The sequence below is a fragment of the Euleptes europaea genome, chromosome 1 (genome assembly GCF_029931775.1).
Source record: "Euleptes europaea isolate rEulEur1 chromosome 1, rEulEur1.hap1, whole genome shotgun sequence".
Classification (NCBI taxonomy): Eukaryota; Metazoa; Chordata; class Lepidosauria; order Squamata; family Sphaerodactylidae; genus Euleptes; species Euleptes europaea.
Window position 1 is genome coordinate 51,772,954 of NC_079312.1, and position 21,565 is coordinate 51,794,518.

Consider the following 21,565-nt stretch of genomic DNA (forward strand, 5'->3'; position numbering starts at 1 on the left):
AGTATCAAGTGCCTTTCTGAAATCCAAGTGATTCCAAGAGCACAAGTTATGATCAAAGATGCATTAATGAAAAAAATACGTTATTCATATTAGTCTCTTTAAACCTAATCCTGTTAGAATTTTCTTTAATCCCAAAAGTCTCACTATAAAATAGTCACGCAATCAACAAGAACTTCAAAATCAAGACAGAAACAGAAACTAGATGTGAGGGATGAACCAAAGAACCAACCATGTCCTCTATTGGAACCAAGTATGGGGTGAGCTACGAAAGTATCAACTCAGCCATAAATTTTCTGGAAGGCTGTTTTGCAAATCAGAAATAACGCAAACCTTGTCACTCTTATAGGAATTAACATAAGAAACCCTGGTTACTCACTTCAGCCTCAGATATATGGTTGGCAGTAACTGATATTTTCCAAAAATGCTGGATGTTGTCACCTTTCCTTTACTTCCTCTGCCAAGCTAGAGATGTCTATTTGCTTGTGTGAAGAAATTATACTCACAAACGTTTCATGCTCTACATGAGACAGGCTTTATTGGCAATTAACATTTATTATGTCAAGGCTAGGCCTAACAGTCCACATCTACAATATACATTAACATTCACATATGCCCCAACTGCTAAATTATGGCTACAGTGATCTTAACAGTTCTGAGTGGCATGGAGCTCATAAAATTCCAAAACCAATGTAAGCTCATTAACAATTACTTGTAGCAGTTTCTCTCTGAACCCTACTATGTTCTGTGAAGGAAATCCTCTCCCTCATTAACCAACAGCGTTGGGTGATACAGGATAGAGCTCATGCAAGCATAATCATGCTTGCAATCTGACAATCCCATTAGGCTCCTAAGACTGTAATCTCTACTTCATCAATGTTCTCTGATGCCCATTTCGGTGCTAGGATCAGTTTCTCTCTCACTATCTGTTTTGCATCTGGTCAGTAAACAGATTTCTGATCATCACAGAGAAAAAAAGCAGAGAAAGAGGAGAAGGAGGAGGACAGCACAGTAACTGAATCACACTAAGTGTAGGAGAATAGCTATTGATGGAGAAGCCTCACTTCACCCAGCATCTAGCATTCAGACCCCCAGAACATGATTTGCTAAAGCGGATTTCAATGACAGGCAGAGACAGTACTCACAACCAATGCTTCTTATTACTATTAACAGAATAGCACCAGAGATAAGATGAATGAATAATTATGAACACTCATTAAATTATCCTCTAGGACTGGATACATAGTCAAGGAATGGTGCTATTCTCTTCTGATAAGTAATATATGGTGCAAAGTTGAGCAAACAACCCCTATATGAGGAAACTTCAGAAGAAGAAATTATAAATAAAAACAAATAATTGTAATGGTGTTGAAAAAGTAGGTGTTAAGAGTGATGTAATGTTTATTTAGTAGATTTGTTCCAGTAAAGCCAAGTCACGGCATTACTTACAAGTTGATCCTATACAGAGTTATATCATATTATGGGCTTAGACTGGAGTAACTCTGCATAGGATGACACTGTTAATTCCTGGTGAAGTTATTAAAATATTATACTTCAGATAGTGCATTTCCAAATATAGTAGGGACAGTCTTGGAGCTTTAATTAAATAAGGTGTTTCCTTAATAGCCTGAAAACTGTCAAGAGTATCCTGCGGAATGGTGAAGTATGGTTGAGAGTGTCATCTAGTTGGCCCATTAATCTCAGCATAAGGAATTCAACAAAACAGGTTTCCTACGGAAGACCCCCATGATGGAAATTTGAACAGATTAAAGAACTCTGAGGGAGCCTGTTCTGCCCCAAGTTTTAGAAATTATTTGAATGGGTAAAGGTAACATATGGAACCATGCAAAGCTGCTTTATGTATCAACTCACAGATCTTTGGCTACCCTAATTGGCAAACTCTCTCACAGATCTCAGGCAGAGATGAGTCTTCACAGCCCTGCTTTCTGAGTTCCTTTAATTAAAGCCCTAAATCTAGGACCTTCTGCATGCAATTATATACTTTTCAGCTGTGGTATGGCCTTTTGCTTAAGATAGTGAACAGAGGCTAAGACAAGAAGTGTTCAAGTGTAAATAATATCTGCTTAATTCAGGTAATCCAATATTTTTCCATGTTTATTGGACACAACGGGGTTCAAAGCTGAATGCTACAAGTGCAAGACAGTATCTATCAACTATCTAGGGGGATAAGCATATTCTCTTTATACTGGGATATACTGAACTCTGCCCTACAATGCTGTTCTGAAGCACACAAGACATATCTAAAAACTTGTTCAAATAAACAGCTCTTCTCTTGGGAGACCTGAAATGAGGAGACACATATACAGCTCATGCATCCTTAATAACGCTTTGTTTTCTGGGGCAAAGAGAATATATAATTAGGCAAATGTAGTTGTACTGAATCAAAGATGTTTGGGTTTCAGTCCCCTAAAGGGATTTCCTGGAGTGAGAAAGAAAAGCCATCTGCTGACTCCAATGGAAGTATCAAAAAGGAAATAAACTGGGAAAGAATGACATAGAAACAGCTAAACTAGCATTCAGCAGCTCTCCAGGAACCCAAAGACATAAAACAAAAAACATAAAAACAAAAAACCCAAACAAAAAACATTAAAACAAAAAACCCAAACAAAAAAGGTCACAAATCAAAATATAAGAAGCCCTAGGGGCAAATCAATAGAGAAAGAACTATACTGTAGAGAAAGAACTATATTTTTATTTTAAGGTTTTCCCCACATCCCATTAGGAACAAGCAAAGCCTTGAACAAAGTGAGCAAAATTACAAATAGAACTGCTTTCAAAATATTTTTGTAAGAAATTACCACCCAACATATCATCTTGAAATCCCCATGGGACTTAAAAGTCTCTTCAGACTTAACTTTTAATCCTAATATGGAACAATAAATATGATTTAGAGGATTAATAAATGAAATTAACTTCTTGATGCAACTAAGCGATATTTACACCAGTACAAACACTTCATACAAGTCCAGCTGGAAGACACCCCATGTTGAGATCCCGTGAATGAGTGCAAGAAAGTGCACAACCAATCTGACCCTGGGTTAGTAATAACATCTAAATGCCGTCAAAGGCCCTTTAAAATCCTAATGTCCTAACCCACTGAGGTAGGCTGGTGACCAGCAGGAGACTAACCTGCATAATGACATCACCAAAAATGGTGTCATTACACCAGAATGCTACCAATTGCCCTCCATTCCTCTCCATTTTTCTCCCACAGCCCAGCTGAGCAGCAGGAAAGCCCAGTGGGGGATGTGAGGTGGCAACCCTGCACTGAAGTCACTAAGCACCTCTTACTTTCTACTATGGGATGTATGGATTCTTACATGATTGCCTGTATCAGATTTACCTAGGAATGGCTGACTTTCAACTGGGCCTAGCCTGCTTTTAGAACTAATGAGAAACTTGCCGCTACGCCTTCATTTCTTGGTCCTTCCTACAAAGTCCTTGAGTATAAACCCCATTTCTTGTTTCTTCCCTTCAAGCTCTGTCAGTAGCCTCTACCTGTTCCACTTCATGCCCAGTCTTCACTTGCTTGTATGCCTACCTTGCCGTGGTTCTCGGGTTGCCATCTCCAGATTGGGAAATTCCTGCATATTTGTGGGTGGAGCCTGGGAGGAGAGGGACCTTTGTGGAGTATAATGGCATAGAATCCACTCTCCAAAGCAGCTGTGTTCTCCAGGAGCACTGATCTCTGTGGTCTGGAGACTTGGACATTGGCAAGTTGACATGGTGCCTACTAGCCTTTTTCTGCTTTTGCTCTTGCTGCCTTATCTTTTACATACAGAATTATTCCCATCCTTTTTATCTTGGATGCACAAAACTGCACATTTCCCCTGGGTGAGAGTCCCTTATTGGGTTCATTCCAAGTTTACACCAGTTTCACCAGCTGTTGTTCCCCCTTTGCTTGATGGTATCCTACAGTCAAAGCCCGCCCCTTCCTCCAACTTAATCCCCTTAATACAAAGCCACCACAATGGGATACATGATGGTTCTTATTCAGACGTAAGCAATAGTCCAATAGTATTTTATACTCTGCAACACAGTTTGTGTCCTGGACACAACAGCTATGCATCGTAAGTAATGTTAATCGATACTGCAATATGACAGAAGCAAGGCCGCCTGCAGTGCAGATAATGCCCACAGAATCAAACAAGGCATCAGACACAGCTGCCACCTTGGGAAAAGAACTGGGAAATCAGCCCGTTAAGAAAGAAGAATAGCTTGAGCACTCACGTCAATCAGGTCTGAGACGTCATGGATGTAATATTTACTAACTGCCGCGTTTGTGGCTGCCAGGTTCAGCAGATAGTCGTTTCTGGCTTTAGTGCACTTCAGCTTATTTTCAGAGTATTTGGCTTGTCTCTGGAAAACAATGAAACAACACACACAAAAGTGTGACTAAGATACACCAGGCCTTGCTTATCCCACCCCTGCTGCTTTAACTCTTAGAACAGGTACACTTCACAGCAACATTATTTACATGCAAGAAAATAATTTCTACAAGGGAAGATGAAGCAGATTTATCCAGCAGTAGCCATTAGCTCTGAATAGACTGAGTAAAGTTAGCAGCACAGTGTTCTTTTTCAGTGTATGTGCATCCGGAACAACTGGCGCACCCAGGGCCTTTGGAGAAAGGCTGCCATCATTCACCTCCAATAGTTTTTGGGGGGTGGGGGAGGAAGATAAATTATTTCAGACCAAAATGGCTGCCTAGTCAATGATCTAAGATTCAGAATGTAGAATTAAGATACAACATACAGCTTTTAATACTGACCTGATACAGATGTAAATGTTCTGGAAATTTTGAGGACATGGGGGGAAAGCATGCCTCCACACGGGGAAAAAAACAAATTTGTGTGTGTGGGTGGGGGGTCTAAGCACTTATGAGTAGAAATGATGGTGACTTTAATAATTGGGGGAAGTTATATCAGCAATACTTGTTATCAAATCTTAAGTTTATTTTACTACTTCAACAACATAAAAATGATTATTTATTACTTAGCAATAAAATGGTCCTATTTGGCATCTTTATGAAATCTAAAAGTATAAATGCTTTAGTTGTCCACAAGAAAAAAATTGTGAGTATACTCAGAATTACAGATGGAAAGAGCTGCAAACTGCTGCACTCTACTTCGCTGTTAGAAAATATATGATATTCTTGAAATATGTTGTATATATCTACAGTATACATATAAATAAGCGTAATCTAATGCTGCAGATTGGCTTACATGGAAAAATCACACATTTTGAGTGAGTAAAACCTAGCCTTAAAAGTATTTCGCTCACCTCAAATAAGAAAACACTACATAGAATTTTTATTTGGCACCCCCAGAAATTTTCCAGTTTCTTCCTTGGAATGACTGGAAAAGTCCTTGGGGAAGAAAACAGAACACACAATTTTTTTTTCATTCTATTCCCTTCCCCACCCCCAACCCATCCACCATGTCTCTACTACCTCGCGATATTCTTTTTCCTCCCCGCATCTTCTCAGGCAGATTCACATTGTCAAAGCGCAATTATTTGTGTCAGGCGTCCTTCACGGAAAGTGTAACAAGAAGCCATGTGGGCACAGTGGTGACACTGCAATCCTAAGCAGAGTTAGACCCTTCTAAGTTCACTTGAGTCAATGGCCTTAGAAGGGCGCTCTTATTCTGTCAGATTCACAAATCGCTGTCTTACCACGGTGTTCTGAATGGAAAAAAGATTCCTCTTATATGCTGGAGAACAGCCCGAGTGCGTGACGGAGTGATCAACTGACAGTTTTGCTCAGCAGCCAGCTGTAATTTCTTCTGATGTTGCTGCAAGCTGAGAACTGCATTGTAGTTGGGTAAATGTGCAGTGAGCAGCAGGATTTAAAAGTACAGAAACTGAGGGGCAGAAACAGGCTTGGGGGGAAGGGGGGGATGCTATAAAGATCCATGCTTAAAATTACCCAGAGCTTACAATGTCCTCTTACATATCATTACTTAAGAAAGCAATCATAGCATTGAGTCTCCTTACCTAAGCAACATCTCAGTGAGTTTACAGACAAGCTCTCACGGAACAAGGTCAAAACATGAGTGTCTCTCCTTTTTGGCAAAGGGCGGTATTTTCAATAGAGTAGAAGGAAAGGGGCCAAGCAACATTGGCTCTGCCCCCTGAATTGTTCCTGCATGAGCTGCATACAAAAGGCTTTCGGGGCTCTTACGGACAGTGAATAGCCTTGGCAAATTTTCCTCTTATGTCCCCCTTAGCTTCTGACTCTCAAGCGTAAGCTCCAACAATGGGAAATAGGAAATAGCTGAGGGACATAAAAAGGTAACACTGCCAAACATCTGCTGCTGCTTCACATCGGAGAGGAGGGAAGCAAAGGGCCTTCACCGGTGTCTTAGATTTGGTCTACGCATGTGGTAGAATAAGGTGGTAGAATCCCGAGATGGGAGGAAAGACTGTACTGCCACAAACTCTGGAGGGAGGCTGGGATTTTAATGCTCTCCCCACACAAAACTCCCTGAATGCAAAGAACTAGAATAACAGGATAGCTATTTGAGCCTCATATCCTCTCTGCTGTGTGTAGGGGAACACTGAAACATATGCACACTGTCCCCTTATTCTGCTGCATGGGTAAAATAGGTGTGGCAGTAAGGCAAGCACTTGCTGGCAGCCACACTAAACCTTCCAGCCACCAGCTGCCTAGCCCTGTGCTCTAAGTTAGGAGGGTGGACAAGTTACAGAACTGTCTGCAGAAACAGTGGTCTTTCATTAAATTAGAGAAGATGGCAAGCACTCCCATTCAGCAATTTCAAACAATCTGGCCGAAACTGAACATTCGGGCCCAGTGTTGATCTATTGTTCCCAGGTTTTTGAACCATGGAAAAGCGCTCTTCCAGACAGAAGACAATAAATTCACAGAGACGCTGGTTACCTCCTGTGGGCAGACAAGAGTGAAGGAAAATAAGTGTGTGGCCAAAAGCCACATACTCCTACAGAACAACATAAATTAGAGCATCTGCCCTACGAATCTGAGTTTCTTCCTTTAAGTCAACAAGCAAATACATCTTTGGGTGTTCATTGCTACAATGGGGAGACAGGCACTGTGTCATTCAGCAAAGGGACTGGACTTGCTACAAACATCTCCTGCAGCTTATTGCCTTCTAGCCGTCTCCCAGCCTCCCAGCCAAATACGCAAGCACGGTTTTCTAGGCAATTTTCCCTTACAGAAGGCCTCAGGGTCTCTTCAGTTTCCTATTTCTAATATCCTTCCAAGCCTTCCTAGAGACCAATTTCTAATCCACAACCTTCACAGATCCCTACTTAATGCTCAGTCAAGCACTAGGGGATTAAAGTTCCCATGCTGAATTGCACACTACAGCCCCATGCTATTCAGCGCCCTCGATCTGTATACTTCGCTAAAGCAAGGAGACTGGCATTCAAGCAAAACAAGCACACATAGTGATATGCACCCTTCCCCCCAAATTTATTGTTTCCAAAACAAAGCCACCACCAAATAACTACACACACTCAAATATATACTTGCTCACCCCAGGGCATTCTGCTCTTCATTCTGAGCTTGTTGTAGGTACATTTTCACAACTTCCCAATCACACAATTATTATTATTGTTAAACTAAAGGGACTGTTTGAAAGACACCCAGCATAGGTAAGAGGCCACATTGTCTTACAAGAGATATGCGAAGCCAACAGGGCCCAAATTTGGCTGGGATAACGCATGTAGACAAAAGGATAGACAAACCATTCTCAATTTCCTCCCCCATTGTTAAGAAACTGGAAGTATGGCATAGGCTCATATGATTCCTACCTTTTCCCTTGCGGGGTTTGTTTGTTTTTTGCAAACTCCCCACTCCCTTCACTTCCAGAACAAAGCGCAGCTTCACACAGTAGCTTCCAAGCGCAATTTGCAATGATGCCCACAACACTGCACCATGGTTCACAATGAAAAGAGAATGGGGAGGATTTGTGGAGAACAAAAAAAAAAACTGGGGTGTGCTCATACAGTATACCCAGAAGTAAAGCTCACTGATTTTAATGGAACTAACTCCCTAGCAAGTGTGCTTAGGGCACTGCAGCTCTAATCACACTTAGGAGAGGAGAGCTATGAGAACAGTGAGTAAGCCAGCTATGCTGTCAGGAATATTTTAAGTATTTTCAGAGAGCAGCCTCTTTGTTATACTTCCTGCATATGTGTAGCTCCCAGTTCAGCCCTTAATCTCTTATTTTCCTTACGTAGTACGAAGGCCTCTAGAAGAGACAAAGGAATGGCAGCCAGTGCTGATCTCAGCCTCCAAAGTGTTATGAAAGCCCTGGACCAAACTTTGGGGGGATATCCTGTGAAAACAGAGTGTGGTACCCCACAGAGCAGTGAACACAAGCCATGAGATGACTGCAGATTTGCCCTGCGTGCTGCTCGATCTGCTGGGATGATTAAGAAATTACTGTAGCAAACAGCGACGTACTGCTAAGCTCCATCCCTCCACAGCTGAAGAGGTCTCAGAAGCCTGGCCATTAAAACTGCGGGATCTGGGAGAGACAACCTGAGCAGATATTATCGGAATGTCTTGGGCACTTGCTTTTCTTTTCTTTCTTTGGCTGCTTTGGCCATTTTTATTTTGCTTTGTTTTGTTTTCTGAACTGTCACTCTCAGCTGGTCTCCCCCTCCCTCTCACCTGCCCTTTTCAACTCTCCCTGTGTTGGGCAATTTAATGGCTGAGCACATCAGGCCTTGATGATGTAATGCACCCCCCCTCTGTGGAAGTGCTCTGCAATGTGCCCTCGGGCTCTGCTTCTCGCTGAAAGGTGCCTGACTGATTGACTCAGAGCTCTAGCTACCTGCTGTCTTCTTGGCATTTCTCCACAGCTAACAAGCTTGACAGAGAAAAGCGCTCTTATCTGGCCATCCCAAAGAGATCCTCAGTGAAACGGCACATAAGTTTCAAAGCAAGCAGGAGGTATCCTTAGCTGTTCAAATTCAATCAAAGAAATGTGCATGTCTATGCAAGGGGCCCAACGGTATCAGCCATAAACCTTGGACTCTGAGAGACTGCTCAGAGTTGGCATTAGTATCTGACTGTGGATCTCTCCCAGGGCACCCTGCCAGCCGCATGGAAAATCCTTCTCACCACACACCTTTTCCTTCATCTTTTCAATCTTCTTGACAGAGCTGCGGCGCTGAGGCCTATCTTCGTGCCGCAACAAGTTCACACTCATGTCCCCTGCTTTGTTGAACTGCTTCTCCTCTTGCTTTTCTGCATCCTTCAGTTTGCTCTCGGCACTGATGCTCTCAGCGTGGTACATGTGGTATGTTTTCATCACCTATGAAAAGGAAATTCAAGTGAGCCTCCAGCATATGGACATTGTAATAAGTTTTAACAACAAATTAATTCAGCAGTTGCCCAAGTGTGCACATCTACCACCACTACTAGCTGTTTACATCTCACTTTCCAATAGCAAAGGTTTTACTGTATGGTCTTTAAAGCCACTTTTGTGAGATGATTCTCACTTACTGTAAAGACACTTAACTTTAAAAGGCACACAATCTCGGTCAGACAATACATTTTTGGCAGGACATGGGTGGCCCACTCTTAATGGAGGGGCCGAACCACGTTAGGAGCTGGTGTGACTCCAGCACCAGCATTAATGCCACTTGCACCTGCTAAAGCAGCACTAAAGCCGGTGCTGGGGTACTTATGCTGGATCTGGGGAAACTGGGTGGCAACGCAAGTCTCGGGTTCTGGTACAGCCTCGCCAGCAGCATTTTCTTGGCACAGAGGCTCACACCTGCATCAAAGGGGGGCATTTCTGTGGGCGGAGCTGACTTTACTCAGTTCCCTAACCCCTTTCAGGTCGGGTATGCCCCTTTTTGCAGGTGCCAAGTTACACTTGCAAAAGGGAGGCGTAGCCCTGTGAAACTCTATGGAGTTTCACGGGGTTTTCTCAAAAAGATCATTTTTGCCCGACATCGCAGCTTTGCTGTCCCCATCCCCTGCAGAACTCCCCACCCCCCGGCGTTAGGATTGGGCTGTTAATATATTTCAAGTGCTTGTATTTTGTTGATATCCCACTTTTCTGCTTAATAAGGACCTAAACCAGCTTATCACATAATTCTTCCTTCCTCCACCCTATCTACACAATAAACACCTTGTGAGCTAGGTTCAGCTGAGACACTGTGACAGCCCCAAGGTAACCCAATAAGCTTCCGTGGCAAAGGGATTTGAACCCAATTGTTCCAGGTCCTAGTTCAACACGCTATCATGTGAAATTAACATATTTGTCATGTGAAATTAACATATTTGAAAAACATGCACCAGCCTAATATTTGAAAGACAGAAATGGGATTCTGAATGTGTATATCCCAGACCTTAACTATAGTTACAAGCAGCTGCAGGGAGGGGGTCATGCTGGAGAGGGGAGACACCAGTGAGACAGAGTATACAATCCTTCAGTGTACTCTTGATCCTGTAACCACTGGTAGTGTTGTATGTGCACCTACCGCCCGAAGAGTACATGAACAGTTGTTGTAATGCACTGAGCAATGTGCATTCACACCTGCTTGCAATACAACTCTGATTAGTGAGATAAGGGCATCAGTTTACAATGAATGCAGATTCACCAGTGGCCGCTAAAGTTTTGTCCTGTGTGGAATGGATTTAGTTACCCTTGTGTGCCACGGCCAGAGCCTATGTGGTAGCTGCAGCCTACAGGGAGCCAGTTCTCTTCTGTGGTGTAGAACCCCACATCCTGCAATCAGACCCACAGGCATGGTAAAACCTGCCTCACTACACCGCTAAAGGGAACCAGCTCTCTATGCAACTGCCAGAAAGCACAACCACCCCCTCAATCCACCCTGAGCCTCTCCATATCTAGAAGTAAAATCTTCCTCCAAAGTTAATAAAAGCATCTTTGCTACCTGCTCTGATGCACACAACCTGGACTGTTTTGTGAATCAGTCTGTTGATGGTGAGCAACATTTGTGAAATTTAGTCATTTTCTGATGTTGTTTTGACATTGTAAGCCGCTTTGGGTTTGCACTGAGCAGAGAAAAGCAGGTTCAAAGCATCCAAATAAATAAGAATGCTGCAGTGAGTGAGTGAGAGTGAGTGAGAGTGAGAGTGAGAGTGAGTGAGTGAGAGTGAGTGAGTGAGAGTGAGAGTGAGAGTGAGAGTGAGAGAGAGAGAGAGAGTGAGAGAGTGTGAGCGTGAGAGTGAGTGAGAGAGTGTGAGCGTGAGAGAGTGTGAGCGTGAGAGAGAGAGAGAGAGAGAGAGAGAGAGAGAGAGAGAGAGAGAGAGAGAGAGAGAGAGAGAGAGAGAGAGAGAGAGAGAGAGAGAGAGAGAGAGAGAGAGAGAGAGAGAGAGAGAGAGAGAGAGTTAGAGAGAGTTAGAGAGAGTTGTCTGGCCTTCTGGGCTGTCCATCATTAGTTTGCTTTTATTAAGTGAAAAATTATGGGCTGCTCCAAGGGTTGCCTAGCACTGCCATCACAAGGGTAAAAAGGCCCAGCATACCAACAGCTTAGATTCTCAGGATACACACAAAACCTCAGTGGGAAAGCAATCAGGGAACATTCCAAACCTCCTTCAAGCAACAGTCGGTGCTTGACAGGGAACCTTGTGAAACTGGTGTGAAGCTAATTAAGTCAGCGCTACTCCAGTGCTTTTAAAATAAGGAATCAAAATGAAAGCAAACCTGGGAGGGGGGAGCACACTGTATTAGCACCCATTGATATGTCCCTCTTGACGGTTACGGTAGCTGGGAACGATAAACTGGAGCTGTATTAGAGATGATGGTGCTAATGCTGTCTATAGAATGGTTACAGAGGGACTTTAAGCCCCTTTACTGAGATAATGTTCCCTGATAAAAGTGCTTAAGTCTACCAAGCAGACTCTGCAGAACAGGGATCCCCAACTTTTTTGAGCCCACAAGCAGATTTGGAATTTGGCATGGCATAGTGGGCGCAGCAACAAAATGGCTGCCACAAAATGGCTGCCACACGAGGCAGAGCTAGCCATAAAATGATAGCTATTTAGTAACTTTAGTAACACAGTGCAGATCCTTGTGTTGTGGTAACTGCTGCTGCCAAAGCAACATTTTAAAAAATCTGCTCAGCCAATCAAATCTCCAGCAGTCAATCAGAAGCCTTGCTGGGCAAAAGCCTTACCTGGCCCCTCCTATTTCCTAAAGACACTTTGGCGGGCACCAGAAACAGTGTCAACAGGTGCCATGGCACCCATGGACACTACATAGGGGACCCCTTCTGTAGAATGTGGCTCATCTTAGAAGTTCTTATTAATTTGTCACCTAGAGACAAAACCAGAGATTTTGCTCAAGGCCACCTAATAAATATAAGGTTTATGTCCCTATTCCATCAATAAGATGATTCCTGAATACGTTTTGGCTGGATGACTCACTGAAAGTCGAGCGGTAAGGCTTTAAATGGAGAGGAGTCTGCATGCAGTAGAGAAATGTTGTTCTGGAAGGCATTTTAAGAAAAAATAAACATTTTTTGTTTCCCTTTAACAATAATTGCATAAAAATTCTTTCAAGGACTTGCTTTTTAAACTGCTGGGTTTTTTCCCCCAGAAGACCAGGAGCTACCTCCTTAGCTAAAAATATGAACAGACATCTGTGGCCTAGAGCACACCTTATTATGTAACTCCCCAAATGTCAACTAGAATCCAATCAGAATCCTAAAGGACTTGGACTGAATGTGACTCTGCTGACATTTGCTATCCAGTATGAACTTTCCTTGTCTGCTTTTGAGTTCTTAAGTACATTTGTGCACTATGACATTATCGCACTAGTTTGAAAACTACGCACATATACACCTCCCACTTACACGTATTTGCTCATCCTGAGTGTTTGAAAGTTTACATTTTTCAGAACCCAGCTCTTCGCATTTTTATGCATCAACACCACCTTTTCATAGAAGGTTAACAGTCTGCACCACCTTTTGTCTTATTAGCATGTATTACCTAGCATATGCTACCATAAACAGATATTAGTTTTTATTTATTTCAGAGTACTCTACGTAATGCATACAAATAGAACTATTTCTAGATATTTGGTGCCTGGTAGGAAAATCAATTGCCTTTATAATATTGTAGGCATGCATTCCACACTGCTCTCCTGCTCAACCAGACTTCACACATTATGTACAGATTACATACATGTTGTGGGGAGCAACAGCCAGATCAGGTGCTTCCTGTATTGTGCTCCCATATTGCATTTTTTTTTCAAATGTATTTTGGAACACAAATATCATGTTAGAATCACAGAGTTGGAAGGGGCCATACAGGCCATCTAGTCTAACCCCCTGTTTAATACAGGATCAGCCTAGAGCATCCCTGACAAGTGTTTGTCCAGCCTCTGCTTAAAGACTGCCAGTGAGGGGGAGCTCACCACCACCCTGGGTCCAGGTTCAAGTAATGCTACTGCCCTACACCCACTTTGTTGTGCCTTCTCTAACAAAACAGCTCCAAAAATCATGGGCTTCAAACTATCCAGACCTGGAATACACCTTCAAACACAAATGGTACCATAGGTCCTACTAAGCACAACCAGCCACATGACACAAGGAGAAGGGGATCAAATTATAGCTTCACTGGTGTCCAAGGGCTTCTTGGGATGGGCCAGCAACACACAAAATTACAAAACCCTGGGGTCTGAGTCCTCAGAGTCACAGCACCAGCCCCTTTTCACCACCCAAACAAGCCAGAAGCCAAGGGGCAAGCTTCCAACATTCCTGGGATTAAAGTCAAGAAAGTCACCCCTGCAAGGCAGACCACTTGCAGCGTGAGTTTTGCAAAACAATTAATCTGGTAGGCGTAGCCACATAGGCCTAGGTACTGGAATAAGATGGAAGCCACCAGAAGACAAAACACCACAAGATATAAATTAAAGTGATTTATTAAAATTGTGCAAGAATATTTCTAAAAGAACAGTGAGGATTAAAATAACGAAGGCTAAATCAAAAGGAGGAACTACACAGTAATAACATTAGCTCAGTTTATTAGATGTTACCCTTCCAGCTGAAATCCCCCAGCATTCAGAGTCTACTCTTATCCAAGAGTCAGCATAGACAGACAGCATGTCTGACCCATAAAGCAGGTCCAAAAGCAAAAGGGCCAAGGTTGGATTAAGGAGCCGTGGAAAAGCAAGACTAGACTAAAACTGCTAAACTTTATGGCTAAGGGTCTGCATTGGCCTGAGGTCACTGGACCAATCAGATGATGACTGGTGATGTCAATTAACCATGTCACCCTGTTACTAGCCATGTGACCGGGGGGTGGATCAGAGTGAGATGATGGGGTGGGGGCTTATCTGCGGCTAAGCCCGCCCAGTTCTCACAGGTGTCGAGGCTCATGATTTCAACTTCAGTAATTGGATGGAATGTGGCTTCAGGCCTTGGAGACTAGAGGGGAGTCGGGATAGAAGCCGCCTCCTTCCAGCACCTGGACTCTTATCTCGGTTGCACAAGGTCACACATTGCTGAATCTCAAGCAATAGCAAAGTTATTTTCCAACTTACACTTTTCTATTGTAGGCCTAAAGCCTGAACCAATGTGTGAGAGAACAAGAAACTGCACTAAGGGACTCGGTTTCTTGACAGTGTCAAGGCCAGAATCGGAAGTAGCAGACCAAGAGAGCTGGGAACAAACTGGAAACTAAAAATATTAATCTAGTGTATGTGGGGAGGAGCCAGTACAAGCAGGATCACAGACAATTCTCCACCTCTCAAAATAATTTTCCTGTCTCCTCCTTGCTTGGTACAGACCACACGTTCATCCCTGGCACTGATCCAATGATCCTCACACACACTTACATTATAGAGCCATCCCCACCTGTAAAAAGATTCCTGGAGCACTAGAGGTGGGGAGATGGCAAGAAGAGCTTTTACATGGTGGTCTTGGAACTACCCTGTGCTAAAAAAGGATCCCACTTGCTAAAAAGGATCCCACTGTTGAGTGCTGCCAGGGAGCTCCAGATAATTTCCTCATACCACTCAAACCTAACCTAAACATCATATAATTGTTCGGTTTCACAGCCCCCCAAGATGACCAAGGTCGTGGACATTTTGTCCCCCTTCCCCTGGCAGCCCTGTCCGCTGCCCTGCTTTTCTTCTCAGCACATGTGCAAACAGAGGCAGGAAGTGTGACACTGTTCCTGTCTAGCAGCATGTCTTTCCAAACAGCAAATATATATATATATATAAACACTTTGGGGCTGACAACACAGCAGGTGAGTCTCTGCAATCCACCTGATTGAGAATCATAGGGTAAAGATCACTACCCCAGGGTATTGCTTATCAACCTCCAGTCCAGCGCCTGGCCACGGTTCTTTTACCATGTTCCATCATTCACAGATTTGAAAAATGGGACATAGATTCACAAATGCTTTTTCTTGAGACATCCTACATTCCTTCTGTGTAACTACATCGGTAATGAGGGTAGGTGGGGGGATCAGTAGAAGGAAGGTTCAAAGTTCCCATATAGAACCTTGTGAAGATCACAGCCTACCGACAATACAATAAATGCCTGAAGTGTTTTACGCTGAAGGCCTATCACATTGAGAGATAGGTCCACCCCACAGGTAGCTAAGACAGATACCCTGTTTCAGCATTCACTTTAATCATGAACAATAAAGCATTGAAGCCAATTACAATTGTGTATCCCAAAACTGGCATCAGCTGCTGTAACTTCTATATCTTGTGACACAGTGATCTTTTTCCAGTCCTTAGTCATAACAATTCTTCATTGCCAAGACTACCAGAAGAAGAGTTGAATTTTATATGTCGACTTTCTCTGCCACTTAAGGGAGAATCAAATCGGCTTACAATCACCTTCCCTTTCCCTCCCCACAATGGACAGCCTGTGAGGTGGGTGAGGCTGAGAGAGCTGTGACTAGCCCAAGGTCACCCAGCCGGCTTCATGTGTAGGAGTGGGGAGACCAATCCAGTTCACCAGATTACCCTCCGCTGCTCATGTGGAGGAGTGGGGAATCAAACCCAGTTCTCCAGATCAGACTCCACTGCTCCAAACCACTGCTCTTAACCACTACACCAAGCTGGCTCCACCAGGATAGCTATATACAGAAATACATATCATAATGGCCCCAGCCCCCATGCAGCAGTTTCTCCTTGGACATGTAAGTGAAAGCTGGAGCAAAGCTTGTTCAGCAACACTTTATTTTTTAAAATAATTAACTTTCACCATTCTTTCTAAGAGCTTAACATGTCTGGGCAAGAATTGGGGGGATGGAAGGAAGAGCAAGGTGCACACCAAAGTCCAGCAACAAGCCAGGTTTGAGTACACTTTTATTTAACCACAGTTAACTTTGCCGTCTGAATGCAGCTGATACCTCAAGCCAATTCAGCATTGCTTAGGGTTGTGAACTAGCCACAAGCACGGGAAGGGAGCAATGAACAATTTGTGAGACCCTCACATAAGCCAAAAATCAGGTTTATACATTATATACAAGCTGAATGTTGTACAGGCCAACGTGAGTTAAGAAAGAGACGCGGTGGGCTTTATTTGTGAGAAAGAACCATGAATGTTTTGCTTGGATGGGGCTAGCAATGAAATGTGTGATCTGTTTCCCAGCCAACCATAAGCTCAGCCTCTTAAATGAGCTCCAAATGCTATAGTGAAACACAGCAAATAAGCCATTTCTGTGATTTATAGATGGTTTTTTTTTTAACAAGGGGAAAATAATAAACTGTAAGAAAGGATTGAGGCCTTTTTTCTGCTCTACTCACAAGATGCTAACCTTTTCACTTGGCTTGGGGAAACACAGCGTTCTTGTGCCTTCCATTGGCACAACTTTGGTCTAGCGGTATCTGGCATTCCTGTTTCAGGTTTAATTGTAACCATCTCAGAATTCTTACAAGATAAGCATCTCTGGTTGCTTAAAGGCCTCAGCGATGCTCTCTCATCTAGACCAGTGTTTCTCAACCAGTGGGTCAGGAGCTAAATGTGGGCCACAAGCCAGTCCTCTGTAACGACCACTTCTGCCCTTTCCTCTTCTCTAGCCAACTTCTCACATTGTCACCCCCCGCCTTTTTGCAACAGTAATGAGGGTGGAAATTCTGTCTGGCATCTAGCAACTTTTCAGTAGTAGTAGAAGGAAGGGGGGAAGGCTGGAGAGTTGGCAGGAGTTGTTCAGCACACCATAGATAACCCAGAGGAGAAGCAAAAGAGGCACGTGCAGGTGTGGGTTCCCTCTTGGTGCTGCTCCTTGAGCAGCCCAACTTCATACCCAGTCCCATGCAGCACCTCATTGCCTTCTACCTGCTATATTAGAAGACAGAGCTTGTTCAGTCTAAGAGGTTTATCATACGAATCAATCCACATTACTATTACTATTTTTTAATCTAGTGAATTTTATTCTAGTCCTCAGCATCGTAATTACCAGTGTCACAATACTTACAGTGTAAAGCTCATTGGTGACCTTCAGGAGTTCTTCATGCATTTGCAGACCAATCTCCTTACTCTGCAAAAGAAAAGAGAACAGAAAAACAGCAAAGAATAAGTAGAGATTCTCAAATGAACATTCATTGTGGACCTTTAAAAGGTTCACAGGGCATTGTTTGTAATTATGTGATCCATCCCAAGTCTCAGTGAGAAACAGATATTATTGTTATTACTGTCGAAAACAACAATATAATAATAATAAAGTGACACTGCATGCAAGCAATTGAGAGCTTTGGAGCTATAAAAGCTGACATTGTACTACTCTACAAGTACTGCCTAATGTGAAAAAGTCTACATTATAGGCAGCTCTATGTTCTGCACAACTTTAGCACATTGCTGGCATTTAAAAAAACCACTAGTAGTAATATGGTGATATGATAGGGTTGGCAACTGCCAGGCAGTAGCTGGAGCTCTCCTGCTATTACAACTGATCTCCAGCCGATAGAGATCGGTTCACCTGGAGAAAATGGCCGCTTTGGCAATTGGACTCTTTGGCATTGAAGTCCCTCCCCTCTCCAACCCTGCCCTCCTCAGGCTCCACCCAAAAAACCTCCAGGTATTTTCCAACCCAGAGTTGGCAACCCTATGATATGAGGATATTACAACTCAGACAGGAAAAAAGGCAAGATGTGTAGAAAACATTGATTTTTTTATCACTTCAGTGCTAAAGTCTGCTAACTGCCATTTCCATTTTCCCAGAATGCCACATGGTCCAGTCTTAAAGAGGCAGTGGCATATAAACAAACAAAACTTGCATCAACTATTACTCCCTGGCACAAAGACAGCTTAGCAACAGAACAATAAAGCACCAAGTAACAGGGAAGGGGGAAGAAATAAATACTAGTAAACCAAAGACACAGACCTACTGGCACACGCTGAAGTTACAAAAAGGATACATTTAGAAACTGTTGCACAATGTGTTATGGTTTGCAAATCCAAAATTACAGCCTTTCACATCCAGTTGAATGCTGCTAATCCCTAGCGGATCTATCGGCACCCATCCCACACAGAACAAAAACAAAATGTTATTATAACACTACTGTTATTTAGCTGCATTTTTCACATGCTTTTCATGCTCACTGAATCTGTCTGTAGATTTCTAAGTTTAGAACAAAGCTGGTTGATTTTGGCAAGCGAGCCTCTTTCTGGTAATGCTATTTTTATTTTATTTTAAAATCATTATTCTCCTTTCTGGATATGTTCCCTTCTGTTTGAAACCACTACCTAGATTATCCTTTCCAGACCTAGCTCTGCTCTGGCATTTTTTAACGGCATGTAAAACATAAATTAATAAGGGCAAGGGTGGGGGGAAAGAGAAATGGCTTTAATGTATAGGAGCCTTGTGCATGCTGTGCTTCTTTACAACTCTGTAAATCCTTCATAATGTCTTCATTCAGAAACTGAATTGGCATCATCCAAAGGGATGCCAGTCAACACCTGGACTCTGCTTTTCGCATTCTGAAACGTTAACACCAAAATACAGCCATGTGGTGTTTTGAAATGGACAGCTAATGCATCATTAACCTAGTTCTCACAAACAGCAGATGAGGTGGTAAAACCTGCACATGGATCATATGCCAAGCAGACTGCAAGCAGGAGCTCATAATTCAACATTCTTCCGTGTAAAGCTACGTCTTGCCTTCTCCCTGACATAATTTTCTGTTATACGGGGGGGGGGGGGGTTGGGGGAGTCAGCCCTCCATCTGTAAGGCTGCCAACCTCCAGGTACTGTGTAGGAAAAAGGCACCTCTATGCTAGTACCTGAGGCTTGGAAATCAGCATAGATGCAAAAAGATATAACCAAAGTGCAAAAATTTATATAATGCTACACAATGACACAACACAAAACAACTTATAAAAACAAATATGACATACACAACATAGATATGTGTATCACCAACAAGCAGTCCAAGACCAACATATGTGGTCCAAAAGTTACACAATCCTTCAAAAGGTAAGTGTTCAATAATCCCTATAAAGGTAAGTGTACATAGTCAACAATGGTCCCATGAAGGTTTCCAAGAAGTGCAGATGTAGACCGATGGGGTCTATGCTGATCATCTATGCTGATTTCCAAACCTCCAGGTACTAGCAGGAGATCTCCTGCTATTACAACTTATCTCAAGCCGATAGAGATCAGTTCACCTGGAGAAAATGGCTGCTTGGGCAATTGGACTATGGCATTAAAGTCCCTCCCCAAACCCCGCCCTCCTCAGGCTCCATCCCAAAAACCTCCTGCTGGTGGCGAAGAGGGACCTGGCAACCCTACCCATATGATATCTGAAGTGGTACATTAAATGCACAGATCTACCACCTTCTTGCTGTTACAGAGAAACAGGCCATATTTTTAATTCTCCTTTAAGGAAAGTAGAGGGCCTCATAGTTCAGTTTCATAGGAGAAAATCTTCCCCATACAGCCTCTAGTAAAGAATGTTATGTAGCAGGAGCAGGAAAGTCTTCTGCCCAAGACCTCAAAGAGCTCTGCAAGCCAGAGTAGATGATGAAGCCGCTATGTGGAAGCTTCATCTGTTCAGATAAGAGAAGCTTCATCTGTTCAGATAAGAAATTTTAAAATCCCTTCTTCAAATACAGCCAATTAATGTAAACATGAAATGTTGCAGTGCCTTCCATGATAAACTTAACACCATACATTTTTGATGCCAGCATTTAATTTCTAAAATGAGAACAGCTGGCTTTCAAGAGAACCAGAGAACTGTTCTGACCTGTGATTCTCACTGATGAAAGAACTGTATTCAGTGCACAATTCCTAAGGACAAATCCTGAAACTGAAAACAAGTTTACATAGGAATGATTCCAGCAACAGCCCAGTACAATTGACCCATACAATGTACTCATCTCAGAGACTATACATGCAAGGCACCCAAAGGTTGTTTAGAATCATAGAGTCAGAGTTGGAAGGGACCACCAGGGTCATCTAGTCCAACCCCTTGCACAATGCAGGAATTTCACAACTACCTCCCCCACACACACCCAGTGACCCCTACTCCATGCCCAGAAGATAGCCAAGATGCCCTCCCTCTCATAAACTGCCTCTCATGAACTGCCTAAGGTCATAGAATCAGCATTGCTGACAGATGGCCATCTAGTCTCGGCTTAAAAACCTCCAGGGAAGGAGCACTTCCTCCAAGGAAGCCACTGAGGAACCTCTCTGTTAGAAATTTCTTCCTAATGTCTAGATCAGGGGTCCTCAAACTTTTTAAACAGGGGGCCAGTTCACTGTCCCTCAAACACTGTTGGGGGCCGGACTGTTTCGGGGGAGGAGGCGGCGGCGCGAGGGGGCTCTCCGGAAAAGCATCCTCCTTACAAGCCCGGTCCTTCCCCCTGTAGTGGTTAAGAGTGGCGGTTTGGAGCGGGGACTCTAGAGAACCGGGTTTGATTCCCCACTCCTCCACGTGAGAAGCGGAGGCTAATCTGGTGAACCTGGTTGGTTTCCCCACCCCTACTCACGAAGCCAGCTGGCTGACCTTGGGCAAGTTACAGCTCTGTTAGCGCTCTCTCAGCCCCACCTGCCTCACAGGGAGTCTGTTGTGGGAGGGTATGGGAAGGGGATTGTAAGGCAATTTGAGTCTCCCTTTAGTGGTAGAGAAAGTTGGCATGTAAAAACCAAGGCCATTTATTCATGGAAGGGTTTGCCTTGGATTTGCCGCTCTCCAGATGCACATTTTCCCCATCCGAATTCTCCAAACTCTCCCCTGGGGTGGGGTGGGGAATTTACTTTTGAGTTCTGAGAATTCGGATGGGGAAAATGTGCATCTGGAGAGCGGCAAATCCAAGGCAAAACCTCCTGTGCATAAATGGCCACAAGTCTTTTTCTTCTCCCTGGAGATATGCCCAGCCCCCCCCCCAAGGGGCCCCTACAATTACCTCCAGGCCACAAGGATACCCCCAGGAGGAGAGAGAGCCCCGAGCCGTGAGAACGCTGCCAACTGTGGCCCAAACAGGAACGCCAGGACAGGAAGGGGGCGACTGGGCGGCGTGCGAGGCAGCAAGACGCCTCGCGCACCCAGGAAAGGAGGTTTTGGGCCTGGGAGGGAGAGGGGGAAGGGGGCGACCGGGCGGCACGCGAAGCAGC

The 21,565-nt window shown here is 43.6% G+C and overlaps 1 protein-coding gene across 3 annotated transcripts in view; it reads right to left on the reverse strand.

Moving 5' to 3' along the window:
- SRGAP3 (SLIT-ROBO Rho GTPase activating protein 3) overlaps positions 1-21,565 on the reverse strand; it is a 255,426-nt gene that overhangs the window by 73,527 nt on the left and 160,334 nt on the right. For all 3 annotated transcript variants that reach the window (XM_056852682.1, XM_056852674.1, XM_056852690.1), the window contains exons 4-6: positions 17,429-17,491; positions 9,138-9,323; positions 4,249-4,377 (exon numbers count right to left, since the gene is read on the reverse strand). In XM_056852682.1, the coding sequence (XP_056708660.1) occupies positions 4,249-4,377; positions 9,138-9,323; positions 17,429-17,491 (378 nt within the window). The remainder of the gene's footprint in view (positions 1-4,248; positions 4,378-9,137; positions 9,324-17,428; positions 17,492-21,565) is intronic.